General features: G+C 41.1%; 1 protein-coding gene and 1 pseudogene across 3 annotated transcripts in view; one reads left to right on the top strand and one right to left on the bottom strand.

Annotated features, from left to right (window-relative positions):
* Positions 1-700: 700 nt before the first annotated feature.
* The window catches only part of LOC103264410 (Down syndrome critical region protein 3), a 45,649-nt gene continuing 18,531 nt past the window's right edge, over positions 701-27,818 (top strand). The window contains exons 1-2 of one of the 2 annotated variants that reach the window (XM_008062071.1): positions 701-820; positions 27,083-27,226. In XM_008062071.1, the coding sequence (XP_008060262.1) occupies positions 764-820; positions 27,083-27,226 (201 nt within the window). In that variant the 5' untranslated portion in view covers positions 701-763. The remainder of the gene's footprint in view (positions 821-27,082; positions 27,227-27,818) is intronic. The other variant, XM_021714460.1, reaches the window with a different exon arrangement.
* Positions 12,282-12,733, bottom strand: LOC110595980 (annotated as a pseudogene). Its single transcript, XR_002482194.1, has one exon. The product of XR_002482194.1 is annotated as a 60S ribosomal protein L32 pseudogene (transcript).

Raw genomic sequence — 27,818 nt, forward strand, 5'->3', positions numbered from 1 at the left:
CCCGCCTTTCCCTTGGCCTGGGGCCCGGCGGGGAGAGGCGGGGCATCCGAGCCGCCCGCCAATCAGCGCTCTGCAGGACGATAGCGCGGGGGCTGCACTCCTGCGGGTGACCGGCACCATTCCGTGCGAGAAGGGGAGTGGCGCTGAGCCGGGGCCGGACAAAAGGGGCGCTGGCTCCTCAGAACCCTAGGGAGAAAGTGAAGGAGGCCTAGAGTTGAAAAGAGGAAAGAGATTTAGGGGAGCGAAGGCATTCCCAAAATACAAGCCCCGAAAGGCAACTCCATAGCGCAGCCCTCTGCGCCGCAGAGCCTGACGGGAGCTTCAGCCTTCCTGCGCAGGTCGCGCCCGCGAAACGGCCTTGGCTCCGCCCCCCTACCGCGGGGCACGCCGGGAGACCCGAGAGTTCCTCCCTCCCTCCGCTAAATCAGGCAGAAAAGGAGTATTTCCGACGTAAGGTTGTTCTTCCGGATTGGGGTGGGATTCGACTGTCCCGCCCCTCACGCCGGACGGGGGCGGGGCGAAGGGTGACAGCCCTTCGCTCGGGGGTAAGGCCCGCTCTTGCGCCGGAAAAGGGATGGCGTGGGGGCGTACACCCGCTCCGAGCCGGGGCGTCTATCCGGCCTAGGTGCGAGGTCACGTGAGTCGCTGCCAGCGAGGGGGGGAAGGGGCGGTGCCCGGAACGGGGGGGTGTGGGGGCGGGGCGGCCTTCGTTCACCGCCGGTCGTGCGCGGCCGGAAGTGGCGGCTTCTGGAGAGAATTCGAGATGGGGACCTCCCTGGACATCAAGATTAAAAGAGCGAATAAAGTTTATCACGCTGGGGTAAGCGGGGTGGGGGGGGCCGACGGTGGTGGTAGAGGGATTGGGTGGGAAGGGGCCACAGTTTCTTGTCTCCAGCGCTTGGCGCACGTCTGTGTGTCCCTGGGTGGGGCAGGGGCGCGCCGCCAGGTGCATCCTCGTCAGGTGCGTTCCGCGCGAGGCCGGCTGCCCTCACGAGGGCCTCCCGGAGGAGATGCCGCTGCGTCTGCGGGACATACAGGGGCAAGCGCCCGGTGCCGAGGCTGCAGCTGTAACCGTCTGGCTCCTTGAACGTCGGACTCGGCCTTGGGCCCTCTGACTTGAGCTGTCGCATGAGCGCTGAGAACGAAGGAGCTGCTGACCAGACTCTCTTTTCCGTCTTCCCTCAAGTGACCGTAAAGGTCTAATGAATGAAAGCCGAAATTAACCTTGAAAACAGAAAGATGCACATCTGGTGACAGCATACCTAAGGTGGTGGTCACTTCTAACAACATACTGCAAAAGTTATTCATTTCTCTGGTTTTATTCATACCGAAGAAATGGCATTTTAAAATGCAAATATTCAAAAGTAAAACCTAAACTATTGCCATTAACAAGCTTTGTGCCTTTGGCCAGTCATTGGACCTCCTCAGGCCTTAGTGTTCTTTGCAAAATGAGGATGTTGTAAGGTTCCGCTTACTTGGGGAGTCAATCCTTACTCTACATTAAAATCAGTCATTCTGGGGAATTTTAAAATATGATTGCCTAGGTTCCACCCCCAGAGATACTGGCGATTCTAGTGTGCATCTAGTGTTGAAATCACAGCTAGCTCCTACACTCCAGTGTTGGTAGCAGTGATCTGTCACGTCAATGCCAAGTAATGTCAAAAAGGATAGAATACCAGGCAACAGTCTTGAGTGTATGCTAAAACTTTTGGGTAAAAGACAACCGGGGAAACCTGATATTTACACAGACTCAAAATAATTACAAAGGGAAAAGCTATCTTTATAATGGAGAAATCTGGTAGTCACCATTCTAACCAAGACCAACAATGAACACCACTTTGCCATCAACACTAATGAGACTGACATGTACTCCCTGGCATGTTGCACTGATGACAAAACTCTTCTATGTAGCATTCCTGCCCAAAATGTTTGATTCCAGTCATTTCATAAGGACACAATGAGACATATTCAAATTGAGGGACATTCTATGAAACAATTTGCCTGGATTCGTTTTTGTTTTTTTGAGTGGAGTTTTACTCTGTCATCCAGGCTGGAGTGCAGTGGCATGCTCACAGTTACCGCAGCCTCGACCTGCTGGCTCAGGTGATCCTTCAGCCTCAGTCTTCCAAGTAGCTGGAACCACAGACCACTACGCCTCGCTAATTTTTAAATTTATTGTAGAAACAGAAGGATCGCCACAGCCCAGCAGGTCGATGCTGGGGTGACCGTGAGCATGCCACTACACTCCAGCCTGGGCAACGGAGTGAGACTCCAACTAAAAAAAAAAAAGTATGATTTTGTAGTTTTTAGTATATTTACAGAGTTGTGCATCTATCATCACTATCTAATTTTAGGACATTTTCATTATCTCAAAAAGAAACCCTGAACCCATTAGCAGTCACTCATTCACTCTCCCAACCTCTGGCAATCATATATCTGCTTTGTCTCTATGGATTTGTCTATTCTAGACTTTTCATATAAATGGAATCATGCGATATGTGCCCTTTTGTGACTGACTTGTTTTTATCTAATGTAATGTTTTCAGTGTTGAAGCATGTGTCAGTTCCTCATTCCTTTTTATGGCTGAATACTATTTCATTGTACAGATAGACCACATTTTGCTTAACCATTCTTCTGTTGATAGATATTTGAGTTGTTTCTACCTTTTGGCTTTTATGAGTAATACTATTACAGACATTCTATTTTGTGTGACGGTATGTTTTCCTTTCTCTTGTGTATACTTAGAAGTGGATTTTGCTTAGTAACTTAATGTTAACTTTTTGAAGAACTGACAAACTGTTTTTTCAAAATGCCTGCACTTCACAGTCCAACAGTAGTGTGTGAGGGTTCCAATTTCTTCACTACTTTGTAGTCTCATAATTTTTCTGGAGCTTGGAGATTTTTCAAAATAAGAATGGTGGTAGCAGTGACAGGAGACTATATACATTTAACTTTAGTGCTTATTATTTTCTTAAGTTTGCACATTCTATTCAGAGATATAACTCCAACCAAGATGTTTTCTGTGGTTTCAAAATACAGTACAAGTAATGAAAGGTACATTTAGAAAAGATGCAAACAATGGAATTATAAAGTTTCCCCAACAGAAGTTGTGCACAACCAGAACCACTCCTTGTTGGTGGCAGAGTTGAAGATGATGTCAGTTGTGTCCATCTAGTGCATGCCCTTGGTGCTAGTATCAGTAACAGAATCTTCAGTTGCTTTTTATACTTAAATGCATAATAAAAGGAGACCTCATTATGATTGTAAAAGAAAAACCAGTTTAACTTCTAAATAGATGGTTGCTATTTTTTAAAAGGCAAAACAGGAAAAAAAATTTATTAAACCAATACATTTGAGCAATTCACAAAAATGTGTATATGGACATGTTTGTCCATGACTCATGTGCCAGACTCCATGATTTGTGATTCAGGATAGGTTGAGTAGGCAGCCAGCATTGTCATGGCCGCTTCCCAGCCACAGGTAGCAGGATCCTTGCTGGTGAGTTCTTGATGATGTCTCAGTGCATAGGTCAAATGTAGTTTGCACCATGGTTGTGGGAGGAATGAATGGCCCTCCCACCCTTACCACCCTAGCTGGCTGCAGGTGGAGCTAATGGCATATACATGTTCTATTTTTTCTGTAAACCTCAGCAGTGTTGGTACATTCAGTTACTAAAGAGTTGACTTATCCATGGGCCTGCTAGAGCAGCAGAGTACCTGTAGTTCTCATACTCTCCATGAAGTGGCTGCCACCTCCTTTGAGTGATACGAGGTGTACTATTCCAGATACACATGTGAACACACACACACACAACACACGCAACATGTACTTTTTGCTTAATAGTGTATCTTTATCTTGGATACCTTCTCATATCACCATATTTTTGTCAATCCCATTCTTTTTTAGATTGTTATTTCATCAATCAAATTCATTCAACCAGTGTCTAATGATCTCATGAGGGTTACAGGTCAGTAGAGATGGGTAAAATATATCCAACAAAAGATGATAAAGTACTAAAATAGGAGCATCTGTGGCATATGAAGAAGCATGAAGTAGAGTGTAGTTATTTTGGGGAGGAAGGAGAAGCTGGCGGCCTTCCTGGAGTTTCATTGAACCTAGTTTTGAAAACTAAGTGTTAGACCAGGGTCTCCTTGTCCACCACACACCATTGGTTTCAGTCTGGAGGAAGAGACAATGAGAACTAAGTGAACTGGAACTTCTAGACATTTGGGAAGCGATCTGAGTCCAGTAAACGGTTTCTTTCACTTGATTCACTAAGCTTTTATAGTTGCCCGTCCTCATCTAATCTAGCAGCAAAAGCAATTTTTAAATGTGACTTGACTTTATTGTCTTTCCAGAATATTTCTTCTGTTTTCTTTGGGTTTTTTCTGTTCTTTTTTTTTTGAGTTGGAGTCTCACTCCATCACCCAGACTGGAGTTCAGTGGCCGTTCCCGGCCACCGCAGCCTCGACCTGCTGGGCTCCGGCGATCCTTCCGCCTCAGCCTTCCAAGTGGCTGGAACTACAGGCGTGCGCTACCACGCCCGGCTAATTTTTTGATTTATTGTAGAGATGAGGTCTCACCAAGTTGCCCAGGTGGGTCTCGAACCCGCGGGCTCAGGCAGTCCACTCACCTCAGCCTCCCAAAGCTCTGGGATTACAGGCTGAGCCACCGAACCCGGCTTTTCTGTTCTTATTTTGTAAACTTCATAAATTGGCTGTTTAGTTTATTAGATTGTAGCCTCCTTTTAAAAAATGTGGACATTTCCCACAAAATACTACTTTAGCTATATCCTGTGAGTTTTTTCTTTTAATAGGTGAGTGAATTATTATAAAGCAAACACCTTTGTAACAGTACCCAGGTCTTGCTGGAGAGGAGTACAGGAGACCGGAGAAAGAGTAAGCGAGTCTGGAAGAGGTGGAGTCACTCTGCCTAGGCTCTGCCAGGAGATGCTGCTCCAGAGGCCCCTGATGAGGTTTCATGGCTTAGTGACCTTGAACTTTTGGGGGTTGTGGGAAGACCCTAACAGAGTGCTCAACTGCTGTGTCCCAAAATTGTGTCCCATAAGATTTGATTTGTAGTATTTTTTACTGTTGTACAACTTAAGTGTCTTCTGGTTTTCTTTTTGACATGAGTTATTTGGAAATTTATGCTTAAATTTCTGTCATAGCAGCAACTCTTTAACCCATAGGCACACAGTAGTTTCTCATTTTAATATTTATATTTTAGAAAATTTCTTACCAGCAGAATTATGAAAATAGTAGCTTTAACAAAAAAGCAAGATTATGGTGGTGTAGAGGTCTTTCAGATCTAATTGTCAGGAAAAGACAGAATAACATGGGAATGAAATCAGAATGGACTAAATACTTAAATCTAAGACCTGAAACTATGAAACTGCTAAAAGAAAACATTAGGGAAGCACTCCAGGACATTGGTCTAGGCAAAGCTTTCTTGAGTAATACCTCCAAAGCGCAGGCAACCAAGGCAAAAGTGGACAAATGGGATCATATCAAACTAAAAAAGCTTCTGCACAGCAAAGGAAACGTCAACAGAGTGAACAGAATAACAGAATGTTTTCTATAATTTAGTAGCAACTGGTAATAGTTGACAAACATATATCTCTGTCATCGCACTGATTACCTTCTGTTGTAGTGAATTTGTTTTATGAGTCAATTATTTTAAATCAAATATTTTAAAATTAAATTAGAATTTTTTTTCTATTTGTATTCCTAGGCCAGGCAGTACTTACCTCTTTTTTTTTTTTTTTTTTGAGTTGGAATCTCACTTTGTCACCGAGACTGGAGTGCAGTGGCCGCTCCTGGCCACCACAGCCTCGTCATGCTGGGCTCCGGTGATCCTTCTGCCTCAGCCTTCCGATTTAGCCGGAATTACAGGCATGCGCTACCACACCCAGCTGATTTTTTGATTTATTGTAGAGATGAGGTCTCGCTGCCCAGGCGGGTCTCAAACCTGCGGGCTCAGGCAATCCACTCACCTCAGCCTCCCAAGGCGCGGGATTACAGGCTGAGTCACCGAGCCCGGCTAGTACTTACCTCTTAATAGGTGCTTGAAAACTTCATTAAATAAGTTGAACCTTAAAACATTCAGACAAAATTCACATGATTAATAGTTTTATAAATGCTTGATCAGAAAGAGGAAACTGGTCCTGTAGGCACATTATGGGTTTTGCTTTGTAATTATAAATGATATTCTAGGTATTAAGTCTAGGCAGATGTTGGTAAAATTTATTCTTATTTTGAAATAGCTCTAAAGCTGTATGTTGAACCCCCTCCCCCATTACTTGTATTTGCTTTCGAATAGTCATTCCTAAGAGAATGATTCAAATAAATATGGGAGCAGAGATGTCAGAATTCCTATAAATATGATTTTCTCTCTAATTCAGGAATAGAAAATAGTTCAGAGTTTGATTCCCCAGGGTCTTCATCTCAGTTCCCATAGGCCCCTTCTCAGAGTGGGAAGCATTGCTGTAGCTACCTCCTTCCTAAGAGTCCTTCCCATTGAGTCAAAAAACTTAACTTCTGTTTCCAAAGCCCCATGTGCAGTTTGAGACAATCAAGAATGTGATAAAAATTCCCTAATTTCATGTTTCCTGCAAAAGTTTTAATTTCTCATGGGGACACATATATAATAATACCCATTCTGTGAGAAGACTGGAACTCAGAGAATTCAAGGAGGTGTCAAGGGTACTGATAACAGCAAATATTTGAACTCACATTTTTAAATTCCCAAGTCCAGGACTTTGTGCCTTCTCCAGGTCTTCATTCTTGTCTGTAGGATGGAGAGGATACCTACCTACTCAAAGGTTGTCTTTTGAGGATTAAATGAGATAGTGTTTTAAGACACTTATCGTAGCTTCTGATCCTTAGTAGGGGCTCCAGTAGTAACTGGTGACATTACCATGCTTTTCCCATACTCTGTGGTCTGTTCACCCTTAGAACTGTCCTTTGTCTGCTACAGTGTTAATCATGTTGTTAGTATTACCTCCAAAAGGCATGATATGTGCTTGTCAGAGACTTTGCAGATTGTCAGATACTTACCCACTATTGACATGGAGGATAGAGGGTCAGCAGCCAAAGAGAACATATACTGAGAGCTGAGTGTGATTTTGGTATTGCTGTATACTTCTTTGCTTGGTGCAGTAGATGTGTTCTTGATCAAAAAGTTGGACTCAAATGCATTGTAAATTACTTTCTGTCTTCAGTGCAGTAGGGGAGCTTATTGGTTAGAAGAATCCTGTAGTAAATCTTTCTGTAATGTAAATATAATTCATTTGTTTTTATAAGTTAAGAATGTTTTACATTCTTAAATCCTGGCACATGTACTCATGAAAATGTCACTATTGCATATTATGGTTGTGAAAAACATAAATAAGAGATTTACTCCCCAACATAACTAGGTTACAATGACAAGAGATTTATGCACTGTGGGCTGATTACAATTGTCACAAAAAACCTCTGTATTTGCATTTTGCCTTATTTGGTTTGCATGTAATTTCTTGTTTTAAAAAAATAGAAAGGAGAAACCCTACACATAACAGCTCATTATTATGAAAAAATTGCAAAACTAAAATGCTATTTAAAGAAAAAAAAAGCCGGGCTCGGTGGCTCAGCCTGGTGAGTGGATTGCATGAGCCCGCGGGTTCGAGATCTGCCTGGGCAACTTGGCGAGACCTCATCTCTACAATAAATCAAAAAAAAAATTAGCCGGGCGTGGTAGCGCGCGCCTGTAGTTCCAGCTACTTGGAAGACTGAGGCGGAAGGATCGCCGGAGCCCAGCAAGTTGAGGCTGTGGTGGCTGGGAGCGGCCACTGCACTCCAGTCTGGGTGACAGAGTGAGACTCTGACTCAAGAAAAAAAAAGAAAAGAAAAGAAAGCCTAAAACTATTCTACTCTGTCCTCCTGGATTGTTAGTAAATGCATCAATTACAGTGAGTGCTATTGCAAGGATAGATCTTTGAGCGAGGAGGGATCACAAAATAATTTTGTGAGGTATGAACCTTTTAGGAAAAACAATAATCTAAACTTGAAGTAGGTCTTTTTTAAACTAAAAACCTAACACTCCTGAAAAGGCTTGTCTCCTAAATCATAACCTAAACCCTTATATAATTAATGAGAGATATTTTCAGAATTATCTTAGCTTACCATATTGTGTCCAGAAAATCTTGAAATCTGTTTGAAAACTGGTATATAATAAAATTGTCCATGTTGTTCTCCGTTTGGTGTTTGTTGCAGCAACTGTTGTACCAGCCCAAGCATTGGTGAAGCCTTCTTGGCCACTGTGGGTGTGTTCATTTCTAGGCTCTGCAGCAGCTAGGCAGGACTAGCATGTCTTGCACACCCTTCACCCCCAACAAGCTGCTCTGTCTTCCAGCTGCGTCCTCCTTCATCTAGTGTGATTGACCTTTCCTCTGCTGTCCTCCTAATGCTGAGTCCTCATTCCAGGCCTCTGGCCCTTGCATCCTCCTGTATTCCCCCCTGTGTTGCCAGTCATGCCCTTCTGTAGCTCGAAACCCGCAGTCTTCACCTTTGCCATTAACAAATGACAATGGGATCTACAGAGGAAGGAAAAAGGAAAAAACTTAATTTTCCAAGTAACAATCTACAGATTGGGGAAACGTAGGATGGCTTCAAGGGAAACCAAAAAGCACACACTTCACAGAAGGGAAGGAAACAGTGGCATTGAGTCTTATATGCATATTTGCCTGTGAATATTTATGGGGAAAGTCAGTCGCATGTGCAGTGAATAACATATGCGATATTTATTTCCATGTTCACTTTGGGGCAAAGTTTTAACATTAAAATGAGGTAGAATTTGGCTCTTTATGTCAGAGGGTGAACTGTAGGGCAAAAAAAAATTTGTGTACAGTCTCTGTGAGCTGGAGTCAGCTTAGGGTCTGTAGCTGCTTATCAGGAAAGAATGTTTGAAGGCCTGTCTCCTGTCCAATCTGTGTTGCTGGCAGGACCCTCAAGGCTGGGTGTCCCGGCTGGCTGGCGACAGGGGTCCATTGAAGTCAGTTGGGCAGTGTTTTCCTAGAATGGGTTTCTGGCTAACTGCAGAAGGGAAGCCTTATGGTAGTTAATAAACCTTATAGCAATAATTAACAATGTAGGGTATGTGGCCAAACCCTTTTCCCTGCTATAGCTGCTTAATTTTCTCTCTAGGATCTCATCTTAGTCAGAGAGTCCATTTCATCTGTCAGCCAGGGGTACAGTGTCAACACATCTAATTCCTGCTGCAGTTGTCCCCAGCACTGAACACCCAGCTCTGCTGCCCACAGGCCAGAGAGCCAAAAGTACAGTAGAAGGAAAAAACAAGGTTTGGGGGAGATGGCATCTGTCTTTTTTTCCTTTCCCACTTAATGCCCCACCCTGAGTTGCAGAGCCCACCTGGTCTATCTGTACTTGGTTTCCAGTCCAACTAACACTGACTTTGCTTACAGATGGTCCCAGCCCCTCAGCCTGTCCCTGGAAGTTCATTGCTGCTGTTGCACTTACTGCCTCCACCCCTGTTCTCTTGTCCTCCTGCACCTCTAAAAAGTGTGCCCTCTCACTCCCTTTTATGTGTTCCTTCTGCTGTGCTTCGTGTTGCATCTGTGCTACCTCCGCTCCAGTCGTCTCTTCTGCCCTTTAAAGTGGAAAAGGGAAGCCAGTTTTCCACTTGCTTTCCATTTCCATTTCAACTACACTTGTGCAGAGTTTGTAACCCACTAGCTGTATCTCTTCAACTCGGTCCATTTTTGTTGTTTGCTTATTTGTTTGTTTGTTTGTAGAGGTTGCACCACATTGCCCAGGTTAGTCTCAAACTCCTGGCCTTAAGTAATCCTCCTGCCTTAGCCTCCCAAAGTGTGGGGATTACAGGCTTGAGTCATTGTGCCCAGTCTCAATCCATTTGTCATCAACTCCTGTTCAGAAAACAGACTGACTTGTTAGCCATTGGCCTGGTAGGCTGACCTGTTTTCTCTTCATGTGAGCACACTAGAGCCCAACATTTCAGAAGAGCATTGTTAATTAATCACCTGTGACATTCGTATGCTAGCAAAAAAACCTTCAACATCCCAAAGCTCAGAAATAAATCTTGCCTCTTTGGGCCCAGGGGGAGGTCAACTCATGCACTGACTTGCTCATGCCCAGCTTCTGTCTTGGGTACTACAGTGTGCTGGGCACTGCTGCACTCTGGCCACTTGTCCTGGGTTTCTCTGCTGGTTGTGGCAGGACTTTTCAGACCTTAATGGAGCTGAGCAATGCTTTGTTCCCAGGCTAGGGTGCAGTGTTTGCCAAACCTCGTTGACCTCATGTCCATTTTTTTCTTTTCCAGAGCATTTTTCTAGATCAGGTATTTTCTTTTTTTTTTTTTTTGAGTTGGAGTCTCACTCTGTTGCCCAGACTGGAGTGCAGTGGCCGCTCCTAGCCACCGCAGCCTCGACCTGCTGGGCTCCGGCAATCCTTCCGCCTCAGCCTTCCAAGTAGCCGGAATTACAGGCACTCACTACCACGCCCGGCTGATTTTTTGATTTATTGTAGAGATGAGGTCTCGCTGCCCAGGCGGGTCTACGAACCCGGGGGCTCAGGCAATCCACTCACCTCAGCCTCCCAAAGGCACGGGATTACAGGCTGAGCCACCGAGCCCGGCAGATCAGGTATTTTCATACTTTATTTTTGGGAAACTGCACTTTCTCTCTTTACATATTTGCTTCCTTTTTTTTTTGAGACATGATTTTGCTATGTTGCCCAGGCTGGTCTCTAGCTTCTGGGCTCATGTGATCCTCCTACCTCTGTTTCTAGAATAGGTTGGATTACAGGTGCGTGCCACTGTGTCTGGCTCCATATTTGCATTTTTTAAATTGTAAAATGGCAAAACTTAAATGTTACCATGAATAAAAGAAAGTGACAGTTTCTCCCTTGGCAGATCCCACTTCCCAGAATATGTCCTTTCAGATATTTTTGTACAAATACAAATACAAATTAATACAAATACAAAAAACGCAAAGTTGTAATTTTTGTAAAATATGTTTGTGAAATAAAGAATTTTTGTCAGTTTCCATTATTCTCCTCTAATTGACCTACACACAAGATTTTCTGGACACAATATGGTAAGCAACAATTGAAAAAAACTAAGACTGGGAGTGGTAGCTCACACCTGTACTCCCAGCACTTTGGGAGGCCAAAGTGAGAGGATTGCTGGAGCCCCAGAGTTTGAGACCAGCTTGGACAACATAGCGAGACCTTGTCTCCACAAAAAAATTTTTAAAAAATTGGCCAGGTGTGGTGGTGCACACTTGTAGTCCCAGCTACTTGGGAAACTGAGGCAGAAGAATCACCTGAGCCCAGGAGATTGAGGCAGCAGTGAGCCATGATTGCATGATTGTGCCCCTGCACTCCAGTCTGGGTGACAGAGTGAGACCCTGGCTCAAAAAAAAACCAAAAAAACCCCCCAAGACCGAGTCAAAGTTTTACTGTGTCACCCAGGCTGGAATGCAGTGGCATGCTCACTTGACCTCCTGGGCTTAGGCGATTCTTATGCCTCAGCCTTCTAAGTAGCAGGAACTATAGGCATGTACCACCATGCCTATGCCAATTTGTCTCTGGCAAATCTTTGGATTTAATGTAGAGACGAGGCCTCGTCAAGTTGCCCAGGCTGGTCTTGAACCCCTGGCTCAGGCAGGCCTCTCACCTTACCCCTGGGAGCCACTCTGGATTAACCTGAAGCAAAGAGCCTGCTCTGGGCTGCTTACTGAACTGCCCTGCCGTGCTCTTTGCTGAGCTCTTGCTTTGTAACAACCACCACCCTTTCGGCCTTTGACCTCATTTGCTGCTGGACTCCGCTCTGGTCCTCTGTTGCTGAAGTCCGCCTGTGACCTGACTGGGGTTGGGGTGATACACTGTTATTTGTCATTCGTACATGATTTACATGCTTTCACTCTGACTGGAATTTCAATTTGATGACTATTCAGGTTGTTTGTTATGTAAGTGTGGGCTGGGTATGCAAAGCATTTTTTTGGGCCAGCTCCTCATATTCCATGGCCATTACTTTGGCATATCATTATGCCAGCTCTAGACTCCTTTGTATTATAGTTGGAGCCTTCCTAAATGTTTGGTTTATAGTCTGGAATCTTTGCATGCATTTATGTCAATAGTTTAATGCCAATGTCAACTTTCTTGGGTTTTTTTCTGCCCCCTCCCCACCAATGTCAACTTTCTTTTCTTTTTTTTTTTCTTTCAGTTTTTATGGTTTTATTTAAACACAAAACGTGCACAAGCTAGCTATTCATTTTCTTCTCTGCGCAGCCTGGCATTAGGATTGGTGACTCTGATGGCCAGCTGGGCTGCTCTTTCTACAATGACTTTTCTTGGAGGAAACATTGTGAGCAATCTCAGCACAGTAAGATTTGTTGCACATCAGCAGCACTTCCAGCTCCTTGACATTGTGGACCAGGAACTTCTGGAAGCCACTAGGCAGCATGTGCTTTGTTTTCTTGTTGTTCCCGTAACCAATGTTGGGCATCAAGATCTGGCCCTTGAATCTTCTACGCACCCTGTTGTCGATACCTCTGGGCTTCCGCCAGTTACGCTTAATCTTGACATATTGGTCTGACTGGTGCCGGATGAACTTCTTGGTCCTCTTTTTGACGATCTTGGGTTTCACCAGGGGTCTGAGGGCAGCCATGATGCCGGGTAGGAGATAGCTGCCACCTCGGTAGGCAGCGCTGAAGAAGAGAGGGGACGGTCCAATGTCAACTTTCTAAACCTTCCATAAATTTTAATGTTACAGATTGACCATTCCTTACCTGAAGTGCTTGGGACCAGAAGTATTCTGAATTTCTGATTTTTTTTTTTCACATTTTGAATATTTGCACATACTTACCTGTTGAGCATCCCTAATCCAAAAAACCAATATCTGAAATGCTTCAGTGCGCACTTCCTTTGAATGTCATGTCAGCACTCACAAAAGTTTTGGATTTGGGGGCATGTGAATTTTAGATTTTCCTATTAGTGATGCTCAACCCATATTGAAATCCAAAAATCAGGTAGTCTCTGTTAATACGTAATTTTGCTAATATGCAATATCTAGCCCCTTAAACCACACTACACACCAGGATTAGAATTTAAAACTCTTGTGCCAAAGACCTCATATTTACATACTTTCATTAATTTTTTTCTTTATGAGTAGTATTGGCAATCTTGTTTTGTCCCTTCTAAACTTTTACTCAGTGGCTCAAGTTTATTTTCCAGGCTCTCAAGAACGTTTTAAAACTAGGAATATTAGATCTCACCATCAGACAATAGCCTTACTTTTTATCAGCCCATTTTAATATTTACACCTATATTTATACTATTCCATGGTTAGAAGAAACCAAAATGTTTTACTACCTTAGTACTGCATCAGCATATGACACTAGAATGTAAGCCCCCGAGGGCCGCTGTGTCTGTGTGCCTTGAACAGTGTCTGACACATGATACGCATGCCAAAAATGTTTGTTGAATGAGGGTATTATTTTTGCTATATGGGCAGTAAGTATGTAAGCCATATAAATTGATGTCTTGGTATTTTGTTATGTGAACTGACTGACTTTTATAGCATTAATCACTTTTAGAATATGACAATTGGCTAGGAAGTAATATGACTACTTCTATATGTGATAGTTTCTTAAGGTATAATTGCATACAGTAGATCACGCTTTTCAGCCTAGCATTCTCTGAGACTGTAGCCACCGTCACATTTCAAGGTATGGATTTCAAGGTCTGGGAGAGTTCTGTCACCTCCAGAATTCCCTTATGCTGCTTTGTAGTCTCCCTCCCCCTTCCCCGTTGTCAACCCATTTTCGGTCCTTAGAGTTTGCCATTTCAGAATGGCATAAAATATGGTTATATACTATGTGGCCCTTTGAACCTGGCTTTAACATTGCAAAATGCATTTCAAAGTTGTTGGAAGTTCATTCCTTTTGATTGCTGAGTTACCTGTCCTGTATGGGTATAGCACAGTTTGTTCATTGAGTCACCTGTAAAAGGACATTTGAGTGATTATGAGTTAAACTGCTAGAAACATTTGTGTACAGGTTTTTGTGTGTATATAGCTTTCATCTCACTTGGGTAAAATCTAAGAATGGGATTGCTGGATAGTATTGTCTCTGTTATAATGATGTTTGTTTCAAAATTCTCCTTTCTGGAACTTAAGTAAATACCACTTACTATGTGGAGAAATATCTGGTGAATGCTTATTCTATTTTTCAAGCAAGTTGGAAAACAGTTTTTTATAGAGAATAATGGAGTTGGGGATACCTAAATTGAATCTCTTAAATGTTTCTGATTTCTGTTTTCAAATGAAAACGGGCCTCTAAGTGCTACTGAGAAAGAGCAGTGTTTCAGCAAGCAGTTAATTGTCTAATTCATGTTGTTCCAACCAACTCAGTAACTTATTTTGTGGTTTGTTTTCATGTAAGTTAACTACTTAGTGTATCTACTCCACACTGGTAAATAAAAAAGGTGGCTCACTATTGGTGTACAAGATCTCCAGATCAAATGTGGTATAAGAATTCCCAGTGGTTCTAAGAGTATTACTGAAATGTTAGGAGGCAAGGACTTGTTGAGGTATGCAAAGACTCTGGGGAACAAAGATGGGCTGTCATGGTTCATCATACTGCCAGGATCGTTAGAAATAAAAGGTGTTAGAATGGTTGAGGCATATAACTAAGAGACTTTTACTTCTCTAGCTGTGATGTTCAAGTCCAGCATAAGAAATAATCCAGGGGAGTGTGTGTGTGTCAGAGTCTCACTGCCCAGGCTGGAATGCAGTGGCATGATCAGGACTTACCACAGTTTCAAACTCCTGGGCTCAAATGATTCTCCAGCCTCAACCTCCCGAATATCTGGGGCTACAGGCACAAGCCTCCATGCCCCACTAAATTTTTTGGAGAGACAGTGTCTTGCTATGCTGTCCAGGCAGGTCTTGAACTCCTGGGCTGAAGTAGTCTTCCCGCCCTGGCCTCCTGAAGTACTGGGATTACAGGAATGAGCCATTTTGGCTAGCAAAATGTGACTTTTTAACACACAATCTTTAGATCTTTTTCTAAGGAGTGACAACGATGCCTTTGAATTAAAAGAATTTAAGAGGCTTAGAACATTGTACATTTAGGTCTAGAGGCTACTCACTGAGGCTTTATTTTATTTGAAGATGAATTTATTATATTAGGTAATTACTTCACATAGTTCACCATTCATGAATTTAAGGGTAAATAGCATCTGCCTCTCAACCCCATCCATTAAAGTCCCCTCCTATGGGGTAACAAAAGTCACTAATTTATTGTGATTCCATCTGAAGATATTTTATGTATATACAAGCAAATGTGTATACATGTTGTTTTTCGCCCCCTTTTCACAAATGGTGCAATATACAGACTGAAAAAAAATAATGCATTGGGGTGGGGAGATAGACTGGACAAGCAGATCCATTTGCAATAATAAGTAAATTCTGAAAAGAAGAGAAATGAAAGAATCTAGTCATGTAGCTCCAAGTTACTGTTAAACGAAAAAGCACTATTTTCCTATTGTTGAAATTTAGGTGGTTGACAATCTTTTGTTATTACAAACGACGTTGTGATGAATAACTATGTTCATAAGTCATTTCACATCTGCAAATGTATCTGCTGAGCTTATGTGTTTGTAACATGTTTTTGGTATTGTCAGATGGCTCTCATGAGGTTTTAATATTTTGGCAATGTATGAATGTGCCTGTTACCTCTCACCCAACACAGTGTGATCATGTTTTTTTGGTCTTTGTTTTAATTACCCTTTCTCGTATTTTAGTTGAGATTAAGCATGTTTTCATGTGTTTAGGAATAGTTGGTGTTGCCTTTTCTGTTAACTCTTTGTTCATATCATTTGCCCATTTTTTCTTTTTTCTCTTGAGTTGTTTATCTTTTTTTTAGGAGTTTTTAAAATATTAGGGAAATTGGACCTTTGCTAATTTGTTATATTAAGTTGTAGGTATTTTCCCTAGTTTGTCATTTATATAACAATACTGTTCATAATCATTTTGTGAAACAGAAACATACTTTTAGTTGTATTTGTAGTCATATTTACTCAGCATTTTAAATCATTCTTAGAACAGGCCTTCCCCACTTTAATATGATAAAAATCATTCTCTGTGGTTTTATCCAAAAATAGTATTATTTCAGTTTTTGCATTAAATCTTTGATGAATTTAGAACCTTTTATATACAAAAATTTGCAATATAAATCCAACTTAATTTTTTTGTTTGTGTTCTCTGGTCAGTTTTCTAACATCATTTATTGAATATTCCACCTTTCCCCTATGGATTTAAAATACCGTCTTTATCATATGTTAAATTCCCATGCTATCTCTGTGTATTTCCAGATTTTCCATTCTGTTCTGTTGACCTTTCAGCCTGTACATGTGCCCTATACCACACTTTGTAAATTATTGTAGCATTATAATATCTCACTGGGCTAGTTTTCCTCACTTATTTTTTTCAGGATTTATTATTGCACATGAACTTAAGAATCAGCTTGTCTGGTCTGTCACTCCCACCCCTGCCATCCCCCCCTCAAAAAGCAAAAAAAAAAAAAACAAAAAAAAAAACCCAATGGATGGGGAGGGGGCAACCTAATCCTATAGAAAATAGGATTGGGACTTTATAAACTTACTTCTGGGAAAGTAGATATGTTAATGGTGTTAAATCTCTCCTATCAAAAGTACAGCATGTTTTTTTCATTTGTTCGAGTTTTCTTTTGTGACTTTCAGGCATGTTTTGAATTCTTTTCATATAGGAATTTCAGGTATTTCCTGTAAAACTGATTTATAATATTTTTTTTCTGCTTTTGAAAATAAGACCTTTTCTTCCATTGTACCTTCTCACTGATTGTTGGTTTATACACAGTGCTTGTTAGTTTCTATATATTAATTTTGTACCCAACTATTGTCTTTTATGAAATTCTGTTCATGTTGATAGTAGTTTTTTAGTGAATTCTCTTAGATTCTTTCAGGTATATAATCATATCATCTGCAAGTAATGATAATTTTACCTCCTCCTTATGAGTTTCACACTTATTTCTTTCTTGAGTTTTATTGCATTAACTAGTACTTGCAGTACATTAATTGTGGTGATAGTGAAATGTTCTTGCTTTATTCCTGACCAAAATGGACCATATTACAACCAAACTCAGGTCTGGATGCTTGTCACTGGACAGCCAAACTCAAGAGATAAGGGTTGATGTAAGGAAACCGGTTTATTCAGGAGCCAGCAACCTGAGGAGATGGCAGACTGTCTCAAAGACCATCTCAAATTCCTCAGGCTGGTCAGACTTGGAGAAAACTATATGAAGGGATTGGGAAGCTTCTTTGTTCTTGGTTAGATCACAGTGTTCTTTGAAATCTTTAACAAAACATGGTTAATATACATATTTCCTTTTTCCCAGAGTTAGTCTTTACAGTTGCATACTTGTTCCTGACTTATCTTTTCAGTGTTTCAAAATTATTCTAGCTTACAGAGAATAAACAGAGGCCGGGCTTCCCCCCTCCCTCCATGTTATCTTTTGCCATTTCACTTTTACAATATCTTGTTTTCTCATTATTAAGTTTGGTGGTGGCTTTTGGGTAAGGTAGATAAGATCTGTCATTTTAGGAGTATCCGTCTATTCTTATTTTACTAATAATCTTATCAAGAGTGGATATTACATTTTACCAAGTACCTTTTCAGCATTAGTGGCGATGACTATGATTTTTCTCTTGAGAGCTGTTAATATAGTGAGTTGTGTTATTAGTTTTCCTTAATATTGAACTATCCTTACATTCTTAGACTACATCCCACTTATAGTATTCCTTTAAGTTGCTACTAATTGTATTTGCTAATACTTTATTTAGAACCTTTGCTTCGGTATTTATAAGAGAAAATAGTCTAGTTTTCTCTTTTCTCTCTCTTTCTCTGTGTGTGTGCATGTGTGTGTGTGTGTGTGTGTGTGTGTGTATTTTATCTTACTTTGCTGTTAGTGTTGTGTTTGCTTTATTTTTTTTAAGGTCCTTGCTTTAGAAAGCCAGATGCCACATGTTCTCATATATAAATGGGAGCAAAATAATTTATACACATGGGCATAGAGGATGGGATAATAGACATTGGAGACTTGGAAAGATGGGAAAGGGTGAGGGATGAGAAATTTCTTAATGAGTACAATGTGCACTATTTTGGCGATGGCTACACTAAAAGTGCAGGTTTCACCACTGTGCAACATATCCATGTATCAAAACTGCACTTGTACCCTTTAAATCTATCTAAATAAAATAAACAAATAAAAAGCCTTTTGCTTTGGAATAGTTTTATTGGAATTTTCTGTTCTTCACATATTTGGGAATGCAACTACTGGGTCTGGTGCTTTTGTGGGGGGCTTACTTATAACTTAATTTTTTCTTTTTTTTTGAGTTTGAGTCTCATTCTGTCACCCAGACTGGAGTGCAGTGGCTGCTCCTGGCCACTGCAACCTTGACCTGCTGGGCTCCAGCAATCCTTCCGCCTCAACCTTCCAAGTAGGTGGAACTACAGGCGCACGCTACCACACCCAGCTAATTTTTTTTTTTTATTTATTGTAGAGATGAAGTCTTGCCAGGTTGCCCAGGCGGGTCTTGTACCCACGGGCTCAGGCAGTCCACTCACCTCAGCCTCCCAAAGCGTGGGATTGCAGGCTGAGCCACCGAGCCCGGCTACTTAATTTTTTCTATGGTAGTTGATTTGCTTAGATTTCATGTCTACTCTGGAGTCATAGTGGATAAATTATATTTTTCTAGGAAATTTATTTAGTCAACTTTTCACATTTATTTATATGCAATTGAATAATGTGTTCTCTTAATATTCTTTTAATTACCTCTGTATTTCTAGTATTTTTCTCTTATTTCTTATTTTGGATATTTGTGTTTGCTTGTCTCTTTTTTTTTCTTGATTAGATTAATTGATGGTTTGCTCTGCGTTCCTCCCCCAACGAAAGATCTCTTGGGTTTATTAAGGGGTCGGTATTGCCAATTTTATGACTATACCATGGATGTTGAAAATATTCTTTGTTTTAAGGACGTAGAGTTCTATGTATGCCAGTTAGTTTTACTTTACTGATGTGTAACTTAGTTAGGTCTTCTGTATTCTTGTTTTTTTGAATCTACTTTATCAATCACAGTCTGAGAGGAGAAAATGAACATCTCTAATGACTGACGTGTTTGACTCAGTTTCTCCTTGTACCCTCTATAGTTTTTGCTTCATGAGTACTGGTGCTATGTTATTTGATTCACAAATAATAGTACCTCGAGTCTTTTGTGAGGTGTACCCTTTAGAATTATAAAGTACTCTTTTGTCTTGATGAATCCTTCATTCTTTGAATTCAATCAGCCTTGTCTGATATTAAGATTACAATTAATGATTTACTTATTTGCATTTGCTTCATATGCCCTTGTTTATGCTTCAACTTTGTCTTTTCCAAATTCACCCTCCACCCCTGCCATTTTAGGTAATTCTTTGTTGTTCAACATAAAATTGGGTTTTGCTTTATAATATAATATTCGTGTCTTTTTTTAATAGACAGTAATTTAGCCCATTTATTAATATGACATATGTTTGACATTAATTCTGTCATTGCTACTTTGTTGGAGGGATGTGTTTTTTTAAGAAGCTTTTAAAACATCTTTATCCTGGCCGGGCTCGGTGACTCAGCTTGTAATCCCAGCACTTTGGGAGGCCGAGGTGAGTGGATTGCCTGAGCCCGCGGGTTCGAGACCTGCCTGGGCAACTTGGCAAGACCTCATCTCTACAATAAATCAAAAATTAGCTGGGCGTGGTAGCGCACGCCTATAGTTCCAGCTACTTGGAAGGCTGAGGCGGAAGGATCACCGGAACCCAGCAGGTTGAGTCTGCAGTGGCCGGGAGCGGCCACTGCACTCCAGTCTAGGTGACAGAGTGAGACTCCAACTCAAAAAAAAAAAAAAAATCTTTATCCTTACAATAGATGTTGTTTGCTTTATGTTGTTTGTATGATTTTTTCTAGTTATTTTTGTTCTAATTGTTATCCTTACAACTTTTTGTTATACCCTAATCTTGATGTTTTATACATTATTTATTAATTTCCTACTACAATGATAAGTTAGTATATTTCCTCTTTCCTTCTCTTTTTCTTCTCTTCTACCACCTGATCTTAGTTATTTGCAATATTATCTTTATTGATGTTTACTTTCGTTTAGTTTATTTGTACTATATTATTTGATTTATTAACTTTAAATCAGCATTATCCAGTAGAACTCTCTATGATGATGTGAATGTACTATTTATCTGGACTACTCATTATGATAGTCACTGGCCATAATGTGGGTGTTCGGTACTTGAAATGGAAGGACCTGAATTTTAAATATTAATTACTATAAATTTAAGTTTAAATAACCACATATGGCTCACAGCTAACATATTGAAAAGTATGGTTTTAATGATATATTTTTATTTATTTATTTTTAATGATACATTTTTAAATCCCATTTGTCAAAGACAAGGAAACCATGTATATTATACTATGTCCCACATTCTTGTTTCCTTAGTTTCTCAACTAGTGTTAATTTCCACACTGTCAGGACTTATGTTTCTTTCACCATAATCGTCACATACCTCTTAGTCTTTTTATAATTAGATGGAGTTAATCCTCACAGTTGGTTCTTTTGAGGTAGTTTTTCTAGTCATCTCTTAGATAGTTATAGTTCACTATTTACTAAATTCCTTAAGATGGACTTTTATATAGTATTGCTTGGGTTTTTGTTTTTTGGTTTGTTTGTTTGGGGTTTTTTCGTTTGTTTTGGTTTTGGGTTTGGTTTTTGCACATTTGAAACTGTTTCCTTTATATTTGAACGACTGTTTAGGTAAATATGAAATTCTAGGGCAGGGCATGGTCCTCATGCCTAAAATCCCAGCACTCTGAGAGTCCCAGGTGAGAGGATTGTCTGAGCCCAGAAGTTCGAAGCCAGCCTAGGCAATATGGTGAGACCTCGTCTCTATAATAAATCAAAAAATTAGCTGGGCATGGTGGTGCGTGTCTATGGTCCCAGCTACATGGAAGGCTGAGGCTGAGGGATCACCTGGGCATAGCCATTCGAGGCTGCAGAGGCTGTTCATGCCACTGCATTCTCCAGCCTGGGTGACAGAGTGAGACTCTGACTCAAAAAAAAAAAAAAAATTCTAGGCTTGCTCTTTGTTTCCTTGAGTGTTTTGAATTGCATTTCACTATGGAGAAATATGCTGTTTTTTTCCCATTTATAAGTGAATTGACCTTTTTTGCCTGACTCCTAAAGTTTTCTTTCTTTTTTGAATTAGAATAATTTCATTATAGTCTTTATTTTTGGTGACTGTTCCTGATTCACTTGCTCTTTCAATATTTTTTAATTATCACAATAAGTATTTGATCTGTCTCATTATTTCATTTTTCCTGTTTGGGAACTTTGTTATGCATATGTTGGATGCTCTTTACCTCTCTCCATGTTTATCTCTGTCTTTAGGATTCTTTTTAAATTCTTTTTTAAATTTTCATTTAATTTATTTGGATTTTCGCATTTCTATTCTGTGTATATCTTATGCCCTCTTCAGTTTCATCTCCTTTCCTGTGGTAATTTTATTTTTTTCTATCCACCTTTTTTATGAGCTTTTTAAAATTTTACCTTTTCCTTTTGCCTTACCATTTCATCTCTAAGGTTTTAGAACTGTTTTGTGTTCATCCTTTCCAGAAGCAGCTGCTTTATTACGTCGTAAAAATTCAAGGTGAAATGCATGTTCACAATTTTCACCTGCTTGGTGGTATAGTTTTTCTTATGAATGATCATTTATTCATTCAATACCTGCTGTTGCTGATCACTCTCTCCTGGTGGAGTTTGATGTTCCAGGGTGGGAGATAGATGATAAATAAAATAGGGAAGTTCTTATGTCACATTTTAGAAAGTGCTAAGTGCCACAGAGCGAAGTCAGGAAGGGGGAGTAGGGGGTAAGTGAGTGTTTGGGAAGGGTAATGCAGTTTTTGTTTGTTTTTATAGAGACTAGATTTCACTATGTTGCCCAGGCTGGTCTCAAACTCCCTGGGTTCAAGCAGTCTTCCCTTCTTGGCTTCTCAAAGTGCTGGAATCATAGGCATAAGCCACCACCTGGCTGATGCATTTTACATAGGATCGAGCAGTGACTTGACAGAGATGAGGGACTAAGCCGTGCAGGTATCAGGCATCCAGGTGGAGGAAAGAACATGTACAAATGCCTGAGGCCAGAGCGTGCAGCCTGTTAAAGGAATAGCAAGGAGGGGATGGGCAGAGGGACTGACATGAGGTCAGACAGGGCAAATCCCCCTTTGGAGGCCATGGAATTGACTTTGGCTTTTACTCTGAGTAAGATGGGGAGCTGCTTAGAGTTCTTTTAAGTAGGAGAGTGATGTGATCTGTCTTTTCTGCATTCATCTGCCACTTGGATTTCTTTCTTCCCTCCCTTCCCTCATCACCCTCCATCTCTCCTCTCATTTTTTAATCCATTATCTGTCATGCACTCCTCTGCTATTTCTTTTTCATGTTTCCTCGTAGGAGATGAATTTATTCCTAGATCAGGCTGGCTGGGAATGTTCTAATAGCCTGAGGTTTTATGTGTGAGTTTCTTTAATCTTTACTTTGCTTGAGTCCATGAGATAGCCAACTGGAGGAGGTTTGCACCATGCAGGGGGGCTCATGGCCTCCACTGCTGTGGAGATAACTGCCTCCAGCATGGGGCATTTTTACAGAATTTCTCTTAGGGTGCTGCCATAGCTGCTCCCAGTTGTGTCCTCACTTTCCAGAAGCATATTTGCTGGCTCTTTCTGAGTTTCACAACTGGGGACGGGGGACTTATTTTGGCTTTTCACTGCATGCCCCCCACTTGGCTGTCTCTTCTCTTAGCCACTCTTCCACCTATTTCATGGTATTTAGCTGTCTCTTTCACTGAGAATGGCGTTTGTAGTTTTGTTTCTTATTCTTTTGGGTGATTTCCAGGAAGCTAAGTGGGGAATGCTGACTTGACACCACCATCTTCAAACCCAGAGTGTTAATTATGGTTTGGTTATTTTATTCCAGAGAACAACAGCGACAACAAAAAGTTGTATAGTTTTGTAGTGACCTTTTACATTCAGAAAAGACAACGTTAGAAAACATCATTGCTTTTACTACCCTTTGGACAGACTTGGTGGTGGTTTCTGCTGTGTGAGCCAGCAAGGCCAAGAAGACCAGGATTGGCCAGTAGACTCTAATGCTTTGCTCCCAGACTGCTCTTTGGGGCTGTAGTTGAAGATGGGCTGCTTCAGACCTTTCCCTAGGCTTAGTTCCTGCAGGACAGAGACTTGAGCTTTCTCCAAGCAGGCTCTGTATGGCGTGCCTCTCTTGGATGCATCACTATGTCCGCCTAACATGAAGAGGTTGAGGCACAATGTAATTCAGAGAGTTTACTTGAGCCAAAGTGAGGGACAGCTGCCTGGAAGACTCAGTCCCATGTGACCTTGGATATGAGCTCCGTCCAGAATTTATCACAAGCAGGTTTTTAAAGGTAAAGAAAGGGGGCTGGGAGTGGGGTGATACAGAATTGTTTGCAGGAATTCTCGTTGGTATATAGAAATAACACTTTTTAGTGATGGCTGTCCATTGTTGACCTGTGGTGTCCCGCATATAGCATTATTAGGTTAACTTATAGCTACTTGTGGCAGTAACAAGCCGTTTCAAGAGATGAATACATAGCTAAAATGGGGAGTAGGCATGATTGTTGTCTCACTTTAATGTCTCTTTGGGCCTGATATTTTTTTTTTTTTTTTTTTGAGTTGGAGTCTCACTCTGTCGCCCAGACTCGAGTGCAGTGGCCACTCCCGGCCGCCGCAGCCTCGACTTGCTGGGCTTCGGTGATCCTTCCGCCTCAGCCTTCCAAGTAGCTGGAACTACAGGCGCGTGCTTCCACACCTGGCTAGTTTTTGATTTATTGTTGAGATGAGGTCTCGCCAAGTTGCCCAGGCGGGTCTCGAACCTGCGGGCTCAGGCAATTCACTCGCCTCAGCCTCCCAAAGCACGGGATTACAGGCTGAGCCACTGAGCCCAGCTAGGCCTGATAATTTAAAGGGACTTGCAGCTGGGCATGGTGGCTCATGCCTATAATCCCAGTACTTTGGGAGGCAGAGGTGAGAGAATTGCCTGAGTCCAGGGGTTCGAGACCAGCCCAGGCAACTTGGTGAGTCCTTATCTCTACAATAAATTAAAAAATTAGCTGAGCATGGTGGCGTGCACCTGTGGTTTCAGCTACTTGGAAGGCTGAATCGAAGGGTCACCTGAGCCCAGCAGGTCAAGGCTGTGTTGGCTGTTGGTATGCCACTGCACTCCAGCTTGGGCGACAGAGTGAGACTCCTACTCAAAAAGACAAATAAATAAAGCAACTCGCATTCCTCAGATAAAAGTTATTTTCTTTTCTCACCTCAAAGAGTGGTCAGTTTCTCATAATGCTGATAGATCCTGTGTGTCTATGCTGCCTTCTGTGACAAAGAGCATATGTACAACATGGGGCCCATACTTCTCCCTCATCAGGTTTCCGATAATGCAACCTTTTTCAGGTCAAGGGCCTTCTTGATGACATGGGTTTCTGAGTTTGTTGCCAACCCTAAGTCTATGAATGGCCCCTCTTTGGAGTCGTAGCCTAAGTTAAAGTTGTGGTTATCCTGTTGGACGAGGTAATGGTCCTACCCAGAACCATAAATCTTATTTTCTTCTTACTGAAAATCTAGACAAAAGTCTGAGGGGAAAGTTCTCAGTGAGGTCTTGGGTTTTCCTTAATTTCAATTATTCAGCTTTATCCTACCAGAATTAATAAAGAATTGCCTGTTTTCTCACTATCCCAGGTCCTCACTCTGTTGAACCATCTTCTATGTCTAAATTTTAGCTGTGCGGCTACACTTGAACTAATTTTGTATCCTTTTTTTGTTGGTAGGAATGGAATAAACCTGTATATTAGAAGAAGACCTAACTTATTTACACATACTTTTGTAATTAATTTTGTATTTTCTCTCCAATGTTGCTTCTCACTTAAGTCAGAGAATGACAGAAGAGTCCCTTGAGTCATAAAATATTTACTCAGTTTACTTCCAAGGTACTTCACTGCTTTTTCCTTCTTATGCCACAGGGATTAAGAAAGGAAAAGGCTCTGTTGGTGTCATAATTAGAATATGCCAATCAGTGGTCAACCCTGGGGATCTGTTCCCATGAGATTAACTGAAAATGTGATGCTTACAAAGGAACAAACAGAGCTATCCTCAAGTGCTCTTGTATTGTTTAATTGGTAAAGTTCACAAAATTATTTCATCGCATTTATTTCTGGGACATACTAGTCAAGTAAATTTTTAAAAATATACTAGTGAATCATAAACAAAAAAATTTTTTTGAATTAGGATCTTACTCATCACCCAGGTTAGGTGGCACGGTCACAGCTCACCATAGCCTTGACCTCCTGGGCTCCTACCCCTCCTGAGTAACTGGGACTATAGGTGCTTTCCCCATGCCCAGTTAATTTAAAAATTTTTTTTATAGAGGCAAAGTCTCTTACTATGTTTTCCAGGCTAGTCTCAAACTCCTGAATATAATCTATCCTCCCACCTCAGCCTTCCAAAATTCTGAGATGAGCCATCACACCTGGTCTTAAAATTTTTTTAAATTAGATTTCAATTTGAATTTGGGCTGTACAAAAAATTAATAGAATTAATGTTAATTTAGAATTTAAGTTACTTTAGAGAAATTTTTAATTTAAGTTTGCTTATGAACTTTTTATGTTCTTAGGAAGAAAATGAGTTGTTCTTGAATTTTGTTTAAAATGGAGATGGTAATGTTTGTTTTAATTAGTCTTAGGGTTTTGAGATGGGGAATGGGAAACAAGAAAAATACTTAGCACATTTAAGGGACATGGAATATTAACTGCTCCCAAAATTTCACATAACATAAAAACTTGGTAAACATTTTTCACTGGCTAACTAGAGGAAATAAAAGGTAAGCAGATTTAGACACCAGTAAAACAGATGCTTTGATCTGTGGGCCAATTTTCATTTTTGCTGTTTTTCATGTTTGGTTTTTGTTGCTAACAATTTTCTGTCATCATATTACCCTTTGACAGCAGTTGTGCTACATTCTGAAGGTCATTTCAGAAACATGTTGTTTTGTGTTTATTGTGGATTCTTTTTCTACTCTGGTTGAGCTATTTAATCTCTTTGGCTTCCTCTTCCACTAGAACCCCCGTAGCAAACTGAGACTATCAAGTTCTGTGGCGACAGGAAGAAACTGCCATCCTCTAAAGAATGTAGTTAATGTTCATATTCTATTACTCAGTAATTATCTTCAGATAAATGAATAGATGATTTGTTGTAAAGTCCTCTCAAATGATTTATGAACCAGGGGAATCGAGGCTCGAATGTCTTCCTGAGTGAGCCAGGACACTGAGGGACTGAGGATGGTCTTTCAGGAAAGTGGTGTGCTGCCTCATGGACTGTATTGACAACCGCCAGTCTCACTCACAGTGGGGATTTCTTGGCAGAAAGGACACCAGTCAGTTGTGTTAAATTACTCATGCATTTAAAGATGTGTCGTCATTTTACTCAGCATAACTGAGAAACAGCCTGAAGAACAGGGTTTATTTTCTTGCATTCCTTCTGAAGGGATCATTAGCTGTGCCCATGTGTAATGTCTCAGTGAACCAAGCCCTTCTTGTGTTTTTGAACTCAGACATCTGTTGGGATTCTCCCAGCCGGGAATGAAGATGTATTTGGAAGACAGTGATGGGATGAGGTTCCCCACCCCCTCACCCCCAGTGCTCCCTGTCATTGTGTCCAACTTGTCATTATCAGTGGGTATCTGGTCCCCACCAGGGGCTATGCCTTCTCCACCCTGGTATCCAGGTGTCTCTGTAAATGTCTGGATCTTTGAACAAATTGATTGTTAGGGAGACTTACTATTGCTAGTAAAGGGAGTGAATGAAGGAAGCTTGTTAATTTGATTGGTGGCTGTCTTTTCTTTCCCAGGAAATACTCTCCGGTGTGGTGGTCATATCTAGTAAGGATTCAGTCCAACACCAGGGAGTGTCTTTGACGATGGAAGGAACCGTGAACCTTCAGCTCAGTGCCAAAAGTGTGGGTGTGTTTGAAGCTTTTTATAATTCTGTTAAGGTAAGAATGCTCAGACTGCAAATTTTCAGTTCAATATTGAAATGTTTATGGTGGTTTTCACTTGTTGTTTGTCTTTATTGTTATCTGCTGTTGATTTACAAGAGATAATGATAGTCGTACTTCTAATACTTAAAAATTAACTTGAACCTCTGAGCAAGTTTTGGTAATGATACTGTTTCCCTGTAACCTGGTTGCAGAAATAAACCCATTTTTCTCCCCCTCAAAAACAAAAAAACAAGGGTACTTGCATAATGAACATTTGTATACCTAACCCTGAATTGTACCCCCCTTAAAAAAATTAACTTGAGCCGGGCTTGGTGGCTCAGTCTGTAATCCCGTGCCTTTGGGAGGCTGAGGTGAGTGGATTACCTGAGCTCGCGGGTTTGAGACCCGCCTGGGCAGCAAGACCTCTATCTCTACAATAAATCAAAAAATCAGCCGGGCTTGGTGGCTCAGCCTGTAATCCCGCGCCTTTGGGAGGCTGAGGTAAGTGGATTGCCTGAGCCCACGGGTTTGAGACCCACCTGGCAGCGAGACCTCATCTCTACTATAAATAAAAATCAGCCGGGCGTGATAGCGCATGCCTGTAATT

The sequence above is a fragment of the Carlito syrichta genome, unplaced genomic scaffold, assembly GCF_000164805.1.
Source record: "Carlito syrichta isolate Samal-C Ts95f unplaced genomic scaffold, Tarsius_syrichta-2.0.1 Scaffold305651, whole genome shotgun sequence".
Taxonomy (NCBI): Eukaryota; Metazoa; Chordata; class Mammalia; order Primates; family Tarsiidae; genus Carlito; species Carlito syrichta.